We start from the raw sequence: 13,049 nt of genomic DNA on the forward strand, positions 1-13,049 counted from the left end.
GGCTTTTGTGGAGATATGGTGAAGGCTTTTAGTTCAGGGTAGGAAATATTTGGTCTAGGTAGGTTCCATCTTCCCTTAAAAACTTCATTTGCTTCATTTTGGCACATATTCTCTTGACTTTTTGAGTCATTAACTTTTTTCCTTTAGGGGTTAGAGAGACACACTGTCACTCTTTCTTGTTTATTTCAAACCTTTTTCTCATTTCTCAACTTTCCACACCTTTCATCTCTTTACTTTTATTGAATACCTTTAGTTTTTTCTACATTGATCATTCTTTTTGACTTTTTAATTTTCTTTATTTTTCATTGCCTTTCATTTTCTTCCTTTTTGTACCTTTTACCACTTTATTGCATTCCTCGTCTCTCCCCCAAACTTATGTTTTTGCCTTATGCTAAGAAAAGATCGGGTGCCAAGAGAGGGTATTTGTTTAGAACGGGTAAAAACTTGTATCGTGGTTTTTTAAAGAAAAAGGTCTACGGCTCAAAAGGGTTGACTAGGGATATTATTACTGGTAGGTAATGGAAGTTTTCAAGATAGCATTCAGATCAAGGAGTGCCTATAATCACATCTCAAGTCAAACTACAATTAAAATTTTGCATAGACAAACATTTAGGGCAAGTTCTAGACTAATGGCTCGGGACTTGGACTTGCAATTCAAATTCTCACCACACAAGTGATAGGATTGCTAAAGAGACAGAGTCGGGCGCCCACAACAACCTTAGCTAAGATTTAAGCAATATGAACGGTCCCAAAAAACCACTTGATGATTATCGGCCAACACAAGAGTCTCAAGGTCACAACTTTCACCATCATATACACAACAATTTGTTTTTGACCATAGGATCAAAGGCAAATGTGTTAGGACCAAGTGAAGCTTTGCTTGAGACACCCTTACTAACTAGCTACTATTTACACAAAAAGCAAAATAAAATTGACTCAAACCCTTAAGAAGGTTGTCATGCCATCCATCATCGGGAAGAGCCACCCGATTCACACAAATTCCATCTTTGGAAAGAACCATGACATTAAGAAAATCAAAGGCTTATTGAACGCAAAACTCAAAATAAGAAGCTATCAAAATGAAATAAGAAGCTATGAAAGCAAAATGCGGAAAGTAGAATGAATATGTAAAAGAGGGGATTTAGATGAATATACATAAGGGGGAATGAATATATACATTAGAAAGTAACTTTATATACAGACCAAAGTTGCAAAGTATGAAAATTGAACTAAAATAGTAAAATTTTGTACATAACAAAAGTAAAAAGAAAGCATAATAAAAAGAAAGGAATGTCATATATACAACCCAAATCATCCAAAATAGGGCCTACCCCCTCAAATGAGAGCTAGCATTGTCCTCAATGCTAACTAACCAAAATAATAACAATAAAAGATAGAGAGTAAAGAGAAACTCTCTATTGGCCCTCCGTCTGCATAGGATCATGAGTCGGGGTCCCTGGGTCGTGGGTCTACTCGGGAACCTGTGTCTGCACTGGGACCTAGGCCTGTACTAGGTCCTAGGCCTGCACTGGGGCCTGAGGCTGGCTAGAAGAACCTCCCTGTGGCTCCTCCAACTCTATCACAGCATCATCAGCACAGGGAATCACCCTCTTCCTCTTTGCTGGTCTCTCTGTTTCCCGCTCTGACTCAAGCTGGGCTGCTAGAGCCGGGTCATGCAATAAAAGGTCCAAAAGTAAGTGATCAACCTGCAATTTCTCTACCTCTACCCTCAACTCCTTCACTGACTCCTTCGATGCCCGAGTCCTTCTCAATTTCTTTGTTTCTTTGGTCAACTCCTTCAATGCTTTTCCATGTAAACCCACAGTGTCCAATTTTTATTGTTGGTTCTCTAGGAGCTTCTTCTGGTTCTCCAGAATCTCCTTGAGAGTGTCCTCTATTGACTATGGAACCTGCAGTTGAGGAGGTACAGACTGGGCTGCCACCGAAGTAGAAAGTACAGACAGCTTAATGGTGACTGCCTGCATCCAGTTGTTGATACTGGCAAGGGTCTAGCTCAAGCGGTGGGTAGTCAAAGGGTATGCTGCGAATGAGGGAATATCTAGAACTGTAGAAGTGGAGGGTCCTGGGACTATGTCTGGGGTAGCTGAATAAGGCTGAGTAGGAGCCACTACTACTACTGGCCAGTAGAAGCAGTGAATTTGCCCTTGGGGTCCTTGCCTTTAGGGTTGTCATCACCCTGTAGGCTGTACCAGGAAAAAGGTGCCTTCGGCTTCAACTTCACATCAAATCTCCTTTTTTCTACATCTTGATTCTCGAAGTACATAGTCAGGAAATTTGGGAAGGGATAGGATGTATCACCTTCATTCACCACCCGTGTAATCACCCTGGACATCACATTTCCGATGTTGATCGGGTACCCCGCCATGATAAATGCCACCAATATAGCCCGAGAGATAGGAAGAGAGTTCACGTGAGTGTTGGGGTCTAGCTTGCTACACACAAATGTCTCCCACCCTTTTGCTTCGAAGTTTAGGGTTCTCCTCAAAATGTTTACTCCCGCTATCAACCATGCTGGGGTGGTACCTGGGATTGCCAAGTACTCTGCTAACCACGGACATGCATCCTCCCCCAAAGCTACCTTCTCTAAGTGCAATGTCTCATCCTCTTCCGGGAAGCCCAGGTAGGCATTGATCATTTTTTCATCAAACTTTATTTTCAAATTTCGCACCTTAGTCATTATAGTGCCCTTTTTGATGTGGGAAATATTGGTGTAGAACTCCTTGACTAAGTGCTCATTGACATCCTCCACGTGGCCTACGAAATAGTTCCAACCTTCTCTCTCTATGAACTGCCTCAGTACATTGGGGTTGTGAGGCAAAAAGTCCTTTGTAATGAATTTCTGCTCAGGTATCAACTTCCTCTCGGGCCACCATTCTCTGAACTTGTGGTAGGCCACTTCACTCACAAACCTATCTTTCCATGCTTCCGGTTTCCTGGTTCTCTCTACTCCTTCTACTTGGGGCTCACGCCCTCCTTCTTCTTCTACGGGATCCTCACCAGGTATTGAAGCTGTAGGTGAGGTAGAAGAGTCACTATCACTGCCAGCAACTAAGCCCTCAGACGACTCAGAAGAAATTTGCACTGACGCTTGGGCAGTAGGGGTACCCAGAGGTGTATCTCTCAATCTAGGCCTCTCTGTCCAGTCAGGAACATATTTTGACACGGAGTCAGAGTCGGATGCCTCCCGAGAGGGCACATACTCACTTCCCGAATGGGAAGCATCTCTATCCACAACCCTTATTATTTTTCTGGTATCTTTGATTACTTGCCGAGCTTGTGGGGTCAATCTGATCATGCCTCGTCCCCTACCTCGGGAGGACTCTCCTTTTCCCTGTTGTTTTCTACCACCGCCTCGTGATTGAACCATTGTCTGCAAGTGGAATTCAGTTGAAGCTTGTTAGTATCACAGTATTAGAAGAATCTGAAAAGAAAAAAATTGCAAACACCAAAGAAAATAATTGCAGACTGCGGACAACATAAAATGCAGTGCGACTGCAAAGGGACCACCGCGGACCGCACAAAATTGCACCGCGGTCCACATTGAGGTGGGGGTCAGACTACCTACTCTCTAATAAAGGCCACCGCGGACCGCACAAAATCTGTCGCGGCTGCAGTCTTTAATTCTCAACTTTGTAAAGTTTCACCACCGCGGTCCGCACAAAATGGCATTGCGGACCGTGGAGAAGCACCGCGGACCGCAATAAATCCACCGCGGGCCGCGATAAGTTACACCTAGCAACACCAACCTAGGGTTTCAATTTTCTTCACATTTTTGTCTAATTTTCACCTATTATTGATCCCCTAGGTGTTTAATCAGTATTTTTAACTAATTAGTCCTAATCTATAAAACTTATGAAACCCTAAGTTAAAACAATTAAAGAGAAAGGGGAGAAGAAACGTGGAACTAACAATTTAAAAGAAAATAAAACACATTTAAAAGCTATGGAATGATTAAAAGTAGCAGAAATGAGATGCAATGTAGATGAATGAGACTCAACAATTGAATTCGTGCAGCTAGGCATGATGAACATTGATTTTTTTTCTATTTATTGCACAGAGGAGTGAAAAGTTTTAAATGAAGGCCTCAAGTCCTATTTATAGAAAAAGGACTCGGGGCCCACTTCACCTACCCACTGCGGACCACACAAAATGGCACCGTAGTCCGCAGTACACAGAAATATGAGGCACTAGGGAGACGTTCGCTGCCGACCGCAATAAATGTTGTGCGGCCGCAGTGGTCCACCGTGGAACGCACAAATTGCATTACGATCGCAGTGAGAAACTTTAGAGAACCCCCCTTTTTTGACCAATCCACTCTGAGGACCGCATTGAAATGTTTCCCCCATGCTAAGGCCTTTGCGGCCACATAGCAAACTTCAAAAAGTGTGCATTTTCTTTCCAACTTGGTCCTGCACTACATCAAAACAATGCTACACACATCTCACAATCAAATAGTCTAAAAACAAATCCTACACTAAACAAAATCAAAGAAAAACAAAAAAGAAAGACACATGGGTTGTCTCCCAAGAAGCGCCTGATTTAACCTCGCAGCACGACGCAGGTTACCATCAAATCACTTTAGATGGAGCAATGCCACCATGTGGCTGTCATCAATCTTGCCTAAGTAGTGCTTGATCTTGTGCCCATTAACTCTGAAAATCTCCTCATTTTTTTTTTCAAGTCAAGTGCACCAAACGGAGTCACAAACACAACTTCAAAAGGTCCACTCCATTTCAACTTAAGCTTTCCCGAAAACAGACATAACTGAGAATTGAACAAGAGAACCAAATCACCCAATTTGAACTCTTTGCCATAAGCATGCTTATCATGAGGGTACTTTATCTTGTCCTTGTACAAGGACGAACTGGAGTAGGCATGGAATCAGAATTCATCAAGTTCATTAAGCTGCTCCACACAAAGATTTGCTGCCACATCCCATTCAAGATTCAGCTTCCTCAAAGCCCACATGGCCTTTTGCTCTAACTCAACCGGTAGATGGCAAGCTTTCCCAAACACCAACCGATACAGAGACATGCCAATCGGAGTCTTGTAAGAAGTCCGATAAGCCCATAGAGCATCATCCAACTTCTTTGACCAATCAGTCCTATTTGCATTGACCGTCTTTGACAGTATACTCTTAATTTCCCTATTTGAGACTTCAACTTGGCCACTCGCCTGAGGATGATAAGGAGTAGAAATTTTGTGATTGACACCATACTTTTCAATAAAGTGTCAAAAGATCTATTATAAAAATGAGACCCCTTATCACTTATGATTACACGAGGAGTGCCAAACCTTGTAAAAATGCTCTTCTTGAGAAATGTAACAACACTCCGGCCCTCATTGTTGGATAAAGCCACAGCTTCAACCGACTTTGAAACATAGTCAACCGCCACAAGAATGTATGTGTTCCCACATGATCTAACAAACGGGCCCATAAAATCAATGCCCCGTACATCAAAAATATCAACTTCAAGAATGGTATTGAGACACATCTCATCTTTCTTCGAAATTCCACCCGCTCTTTGACATTCATCGCTTCTCTTCACAAGTTCACTTGCATCTTTGTACAAAGTTGGCCAATAAAACCCACAACTAAGAACTTTTGAAGCCGTCCTCCCCCCTCCATGATGGCCATAATAGGGAGAGGAGTGATAAGCATCTAAGATACTCAATTGCTCTTCTTCTGGGACACACCTTTGGATCACACCATCCGTGTAGATTTTGAACAAGTACGGCTCATCCCAATAGAAGTCCAAACTATCCCGTTTGAGCTTCTTCCTTTGGTTAGAAGAGAGCTCACACGGGATTATACCAGTAACAAAAAAAATTGGCAACATCCGCAAACCATGGCATACCATTCACTGACACCGAAAGGAGTTGCTCATCGGGAAATGAATCATTGATCTCTAGGACAACACAAGGCCTTCCCTCCTACTCCAAGTGGGACAAGTAGTCCGCCACTTGGTTTTCACTACCCTTCTGGTCCACAATCTCCAAATCAAACTCTTGAAGTAACAAGACCCATCACATCAGTCTACCTTTAGAATCCTTCTCCGTCATCAAGTATCAGAGTGGAACATGATCGGTATGAACTATGACCTTGGCACCCATGAGATACGACCAAAATTTCTCCATAGCGAACACAATAGCCAAAAGCTCTTTCTCAGTCACCGTGTAGTTCACTTGAGCATCATTCATTGTCTTGCTTGCATAGTACATCGGATGAAACATTTTGTTCACTCTTTCACCCAAGACCGCCCCAACCACAACATCACTCACGTCACACATAAGCTCAAAAGGCAAGCTCCAACTGGGTGCGAAAATAATAGGAGCAGTAGTCAACTTGTGCTTGAGAAGTTCAAAGGCTTGCATACATCTCTCATCGAACACAAACTTGGCATCTTTTTCCAATAACTTGCATAAGGGATTCACTACCTTTGAAAAGTCTTTGATAAATCTCCGGTAGAACCCCGCATACCCAAGAAAACTTCTAACTCCCTTGACAGAAGTAGGGGGAGGGATCCTTGAAATCACATCAATTTTTGCTTTGTCCACCTCTATACCATGCTTTAAAATTTTATGCCCAAGAACTATGCCCTCCTCAACCATGAAGTGGTATTTCTCCCAATTAAGAACAAGATTGGTTTCTTCACAATAGGCCAACACTCTATCGAGATTTTTCAAACATTCATTAAATGAGTCACCCACAACACTAAAGTCGTCCATGAACACCTCCAAAATATCTTCCACCATATCGGTGAAAGTGGACATCATACACCACTTGAATGTAGTCAATGCATTACACAACCCAAAAGGCATTGTAGAACAGGCAAATATGCCATATGGACAAGTGAAGATGGTCTTCTCCTGATCTTCTGGAGTAATTAAAATTTGGTTGTACTTAGAATACCCATCCAAGAAATAGTAAAAGGCACGCCCAGCAAGTCGATCTAACATCTGATCAAGAAAAGCCAATGGAAAGTGATCCTTGCGGGTCACTTTATTCAACTTGCGTTAGTCCATACATACCCTCCACTCGGTGATAGTCCTTGTTGGAATCAACTCATTCTGCGAATTTGTAACCACGGTCATACCACCCTTCTTCGGCACACATTGCACCGGCGAAGTCCAAGAGCTATCAGATATGGGGTACACAACCCCGACATCCAACCACTTGATCACCTCTTTTTTCACAACTTCTTGCATTGCCTCGTTCACCCTCCTTTGATGTTCCAAGGAGGGCTTTGCATCATCTTCTAGAATAATCTTGTGCATACAGAATGCGGGGCTTATCCCTCGAATATCAGCTAAGGTCCAACCAATTGCCTTTTTCCGCTTTTTGGAGCACCACCAATGTGGCATCAACCTGCATATTAGTATGACAAGAGGAAAGAATAACTGGCAAAGTTGAACTAGGGCCTAAGAACTCATACCTGAGGTGTGGAGGCAACGACTTCAACTCCAACACCGGAGGTTCCTCGATTGAAGATTTTGTTGGTGGAGTCTTCCTATTCTCAAGATCCAAAGAGAGTTTCCTAGGCTCATAAGACTAAGAGCCCATTCTATGTAAAGCATTCACACACTCCACTAGGCCTTCATCATTATTTACATCAAGATTCAATAATACTGCCTCTAGAGGGTCCTCCACAATGATCATTGCACTAGTGTCATCACCTATCACTGCCGTGACAAGGTCCACAAAAGAGCACACATCAGAACTATTGGGCTGCTTCATTGACTTGCATACATGAAAGACCATTTTCTCATCACCTACCAGGAAGGTGAGTTCCACTGCTTCCACATCAACTAAGGCCTTCCCAGTAGCAAGGAAAGGTCTTCCCAATATGATTGGAACCTCAGAATGTACCTCACAATCCAAGATCACAAAATCAGCCGACAAGATACATTTGTCCACCCGGACAAGAACATCATCAATGATACCCAATGGTCTCTTCATAGTTCTATCATCCATTTTCAATCTCATGGAAGTTGGCCTCGGTTTCCCCATACCCATAGTCTTGAAAACTGAGTAGGGCATCAGGTTGATACTTTCCCCCAAATCACATAGAGCTTTTGCGAAGTCCGCACTCCCAATGGTGTAAGGAACGGTGAAAGCACCAGGATCTTCTAGCTTCAGGGCCATTGAGTGCACTATTGCACTAACTTGATGGGTCATCTTGATAGTTTCACAATCCATGGATCTTTTCTTTGTCACCAAGTCCTTCATGAATTTAACATAATCCGACATTTGCTCTAGATCCTACACCAAAGGCACATTAATGGATAAGCTCTTCATCATGTCAATAAACTTCTTAAACTGATTCTCATTTTTCTGCTTTGCGAGCCTTTGAGGATAAGGTGGAGGTGGCCTTGGCAAAGGAGCCTTGGTTTTAGGCACAACTGTTTCTGGCATGTCTATAACGTGTTCCCTAGACGGGTTCGTGTTATTCTGAGTTTCCACCACGACATCTTGGATATCAATCCTCACTTTCTCCTTCACATTCTCATCAATCACATTTTCAACCACCAAAGGAATCTCATCTTCTTGCAACTCAACTTCATCACTCAAAATTTCTTTTTGTTTGGAGGCATTCATATCATCGCCTCATCCACTTCTTGTAGTTACCGCCATCACATAATTGTTCCCACCCTTCGGGTTAACTACAATATCACTTGGTAGAGCCCTCTTAGGGCGAGTATTCAAGTATTGTGAGATTTGGCCTAATTGAACCTCCAAGTTTCTGATTGATGTATTGTGGGAAGCCAATTGTGCATCAGAATCCGCATTCTTTTTCATCATATGTTCAAACATAATTTCAATTCTCCCCATTTCATTGTTGGAAGAACTAGGACCTTGGGATGGAAATGGGGATGAATTGTTCGGTTGTTGATATATTGGGGGCCTTTGAAAGCCTTGCCCCCGATTTCCTTGATTGCCATTGTTCTAACCACCCTGATTTTTGTTACCACCCTAGTTGTTGTTGTTGCCATTCCAATTACCCTTATTGTTCTGATTGCCCCAATTGGGATTTTGGTTGTTGTTACCCCAATTTTTATTCCCTTGTTGTTGTTGATTGCTCCAATTGCCTTGGGGTCTCCATTGTTGTTGGTTGGAAGAATTTCTCCTTTGGCACTAATAATTGTTCATATATTGCAATTATTCATTCTGCCCATCATACCCATCATCTTGGAATCCACCACAATCATTGTCATATTGATCCGAACTCCCTTGGTTCTGTTGACCTCTTTGTCTTCTTTTGTTCACTAGTATGTTGACACCCTCCATAGCATTTACTTGGCACAGATTTTGAACCTGCTGTAACTGTGCCTTTGCTAGCTTGTTCATTGTTGTTGTCAGCTCTGCTATCGTCTGCCTATGATCATAAGCTCTTTGTGCAAGTGAGTGACCGTGGGGTCACCCTGTGTCACATTGGCTCTACTTTGCCAAGCTGAGGACATTTCAGCCATCTTATCAAGAATGTCACAAGCCTCATCATAAGACAGCTTCATGAAATTACCCCCAACAAGTTGGCTCACTATGCACTGATTTGTTGTGTTAATGCCGCGGTAGAAAGTCTGTTGTATCATTACCTCAGTCATATCATTGTTGGGACATTCCTTTACCATGGTTATGTATCTCTCCCATATCTCATGTAAAGGTTCGGTGGGCTCCTGCTTGAAAGCCAAGATCTCATCCCTCAATGTTACCATGTGCCCCGACGAGAAAAACTTTGCAATGAATGTATCTGTCAACTCATCCCAAGTAGTGATGGAATGGTTGAGAAGTCGTTCAAGCCAATCCAATGCCTTCCACCTAAGTGAGAAAGGGAATAATCTCAACCAAAGTGCATCCTATGTACACATTAGTTTGCTTGCTCCTCCAACAGGTATCCACCAAACCCTTGAGATGTTTGTAAGCATTCTGATTGGGAGCACCCGTGAAGTACCCTCACTGCTCTAACAATGTCAGCATCATATTCGTAATTTGAAAATTGCCCACCCGCATCCGGGTTGGGACAATTGCACTAGCATATCCTTGGTTGGGAAGCACTAGAGCAGCCACCCTTGGAGGTAGCGGGGGAGGGTCTGAAATATTATCATTGGCCTGGTGGCCTATCCTTTGTCCTTGAGTTACAATAGAAACCTCATCATCAGTATTGTCATCTACCTCTTCCCCCGGTAGAAGATCTCCAAGAGGTGCGTTGTTTGCTGCCATTTTGTACCTGAATATGGACACACACAAATTAGTAACGCAGAAGGAAAGAATAACAATACACAAAACTATTTAGACAGATAGCCAAAACCGTTAGCTCCCTGGCAACAATGCCAAAAAGTGATCGGACCCAACTCTAAACCACTACGAAGTGGCGAGAGCTGTCGAAGCAGCTTTTACCCGAGATGGTTGGGATCGAATCTACAGGAAGCTAGAAGTGGGAATTGGATTCCTATCTAAACTAGAGATGTGTAGTGCTCTTAATTACTCTTCCAATCATCTTTTGGATGGATATTACTTCTAATATATATCCTAATGATAAGCTAAATTAAACTAAGAATGATTGCTTGTAGGGTGTTCAAAATAGTTAAAGAGGCACTAGGGAAGTGACTTTTTCCTAAGTGAATACTTGATAGGATCTAAAGACTAAGGTAAAGACGTTATGTTTGGGATTTTCATATAGCCAATGCATGGAATTACTCACTCTATACCTCTTGGTAGCTTGAGTGACTTTGCCCTAACTGACTTTCTCAAGACCAATTGGGTGTCAAAATTGTGCAAACAATATAGGCTCAAGTCAGGTATTACTATCTCTAGGTTTAACCCTTTAATTGGGGCTATCAATCTCTTGATTACACCCCAATTCCTTGTTGGACTGATTTTCCTAGACTCAAGCTCTCTTTCTCAAGAAGAGCTCAAGTCAAATAGGTACAAATTAGTGTTTGCAACCACTAATTCAACATGGAAAACACAAATCAGTCCAAATATCAACTACCTATAAACATGTAAGCCTTAAATCAAAAGACCCATCAAATACCCATGCTAGGGTTGAGCCACAACCCTAGCTAATGGGTCCAGCTACTCATAATAATGGAAGAAAACAAAAAAAATAGATGAAGAATAACCCATATGATTTAATTACAAACTAATATAAAGAAAGTGTTAATTTAGCTACAATTTACTCAAAATGGCCTAATACAGCCGTTGACGTGCTCTGGTCTTTCGCAGATTACAAAAGATGCCCTAAAAATTTGTAAAGAAAGTATCTATACTTGGCTGAATTTTCTGGACAAAAATACCCCTGAAGAGGTAGTGTGGTCCGCACATAATGAGGCTTCTTGGCTTAATTGATCATTCTCTTAATCTGGCCACCGAGGGCCACGTAAAATGCACTGCGACCACAGTGGCTTCAATGCGGTCCACACAAAATGGCTTGCGGATCGTGCTGGCTTCAATCTCCATTTTTCATAACTCTCTGAATCTCATCTCCGCGGACCACACAAAATGATGTAAGCCTTTGGGACTATTTTGTATACATTTTTAGTCAAAACTCAAGTAAAAGGGAGTGTAAAATGAACTATAATCCCTAGTTATCAGCTACCAGTCTAGTGCGTGTTCCTGATCATAGTCCGAGACTTCGACGGTAAGCTACTCCCTTCTTATGCTATTCAGCAACTTGATGGAGTCTCTCTATACTTTTGGATGTCTATTCTATTTCAGACAGTAGGATAGATTTACTCTTTTGTATATTCTACTAGATGCCCACATACTTGTGACATCAGGTCCTGGCACACACATTAGTAGACTATTATTTTGGGGATTGTATCAATATATTTTTGGTACGTTACTAATTATCACTTGTTTTAACTTCAAATTAAGAAATTGCTATACTTGTTTTGGTAAAGTAAAATGAGAACTTATTAATATTTCCGCATTGGCTTTCCTGAAAATGGTGTTAGGTGCCATCACGACCTATAACGAAATTGGGTCGTGACAACATGGTATCAAAGCACTAGGTTCACGTAGGTATCACAAGTCATGGGCAAACCTAATAGAGTCTTATGAATTGGTACGGAGACGTCTGTATTTATCTTTGAAAGGCTATATGGTGTTAGGAAACTACTCATTATTCATTTCCTATCGTGCAGTGGTTGGTATGCTAAATTTATCTCTTCTATTTTCTCACAGATGGTGAGGACATGCACGGCTGATGTTCCAGACCCAAGAAAAGCTACTCCCCCCGTTGCTAGAGGCCGAGGAAGAGGTCAGGGGAGGGAACCGGCCCGAGGTAGGAGACAAGGTCATCCCAGAGCTATACCAGTAGCACCACCGGCAAATCCTGTAGGAGATCCTATCATTGAAGAGCAGGGCGAGGTGCCCGCAACTGAGCCTACCTCGACAGACTTTATGATAGCACCGAGTTTCCAGGAGGTCATGGTCCGTATGCTGCGGTTCATGGACACCATGACTCAGGCTAGTTTATTTCCAATGGATCCAGCTATATCATAGGCAGGAGGGGGATCATATACCCCTACTCCTCAGGCTCCTGGTCGTGCAACTACAGTGTATCAGACTCTGGGTGCACTACCTTTGGATGGGGCTCAGCCAATTGTTGCAGTGGTGCCCAAGCCCAGACCAGCTGCGGATGGTGACCCGTAGAAGTTGTTGGATAGATGGACTAGACTTCACCCTCCTGTCTTCGGGGGTGAGCGTCATGAGGATGCCCAGGATTTCATTGATAGGTTCAGGGACAGACTGAACAACATGAGGATATTAGAGTCACATGGGGTTGACTTCACTACTTTTCAGCTAGAGGGCAAGGCCCGTAGAGGGTGGTAGTCCTATGTTCTTGGCAGTCTAGCAGGTTCTCCTCCCATCACTTGGGTCCAATTCATACAGTTATTCTTGGACAGGTATATTCCACTCTCTGAGAGGGAAGAGCTGTACTATCAGTTTAAGTAGCTTGAGCAGGGTCAGATGTCCGTGACCGACCACGAGGCGAGGTTTTCTGAGTTATCCTGCCATACATTGA

The 13,049-nt window shown here is 42.6% G+C and overlaps 1 protein-coding gene across 1 annotated transcript; it reads right to left on the reverse strand.

Moving 5' to 3' along the window:
• Positions 1-7,573: 7,573 nt before the first annotated feature.
• On the reverse strand, positions 7,574-8,272 carry LOC138877317 (uncharacterized). The gene has a single exon (XM_070156917.1). The coding sequence runs from the start codon at positions 8,270-8,272 to the stop codon at positions 7,574-7,576; it is 699 nt and encodes a 232-aa protein (XP_070013018.1).
• Positions 8,273-13,049: the final 4,777 nt, after the last annotated feature.

This window comes from Nicotiana sylvestris, chromosome 9 (genome assembly GCF_000393655.2).
Source record: "Nicotiana sylvestris chromosome 9, ASM39365v2, whole genome shotgun sequence".
NCBI lineage: Eukaryota > Viridiplantae > Streptophyta > Magnoliopsida > Solanales > Solanaceae > Nicotiana > Nicotiana sylvestris.

Bases quoted from the DNA above. Each gene is read 5' to 3' on its own strand.
- LOC138877317 (XM_070156917.1), bottom strand. From the start codon at position 8,272: ATGTCGGATTATGTTAAATTCATGAAGGACTTGGTGACAAAGAAAAGA.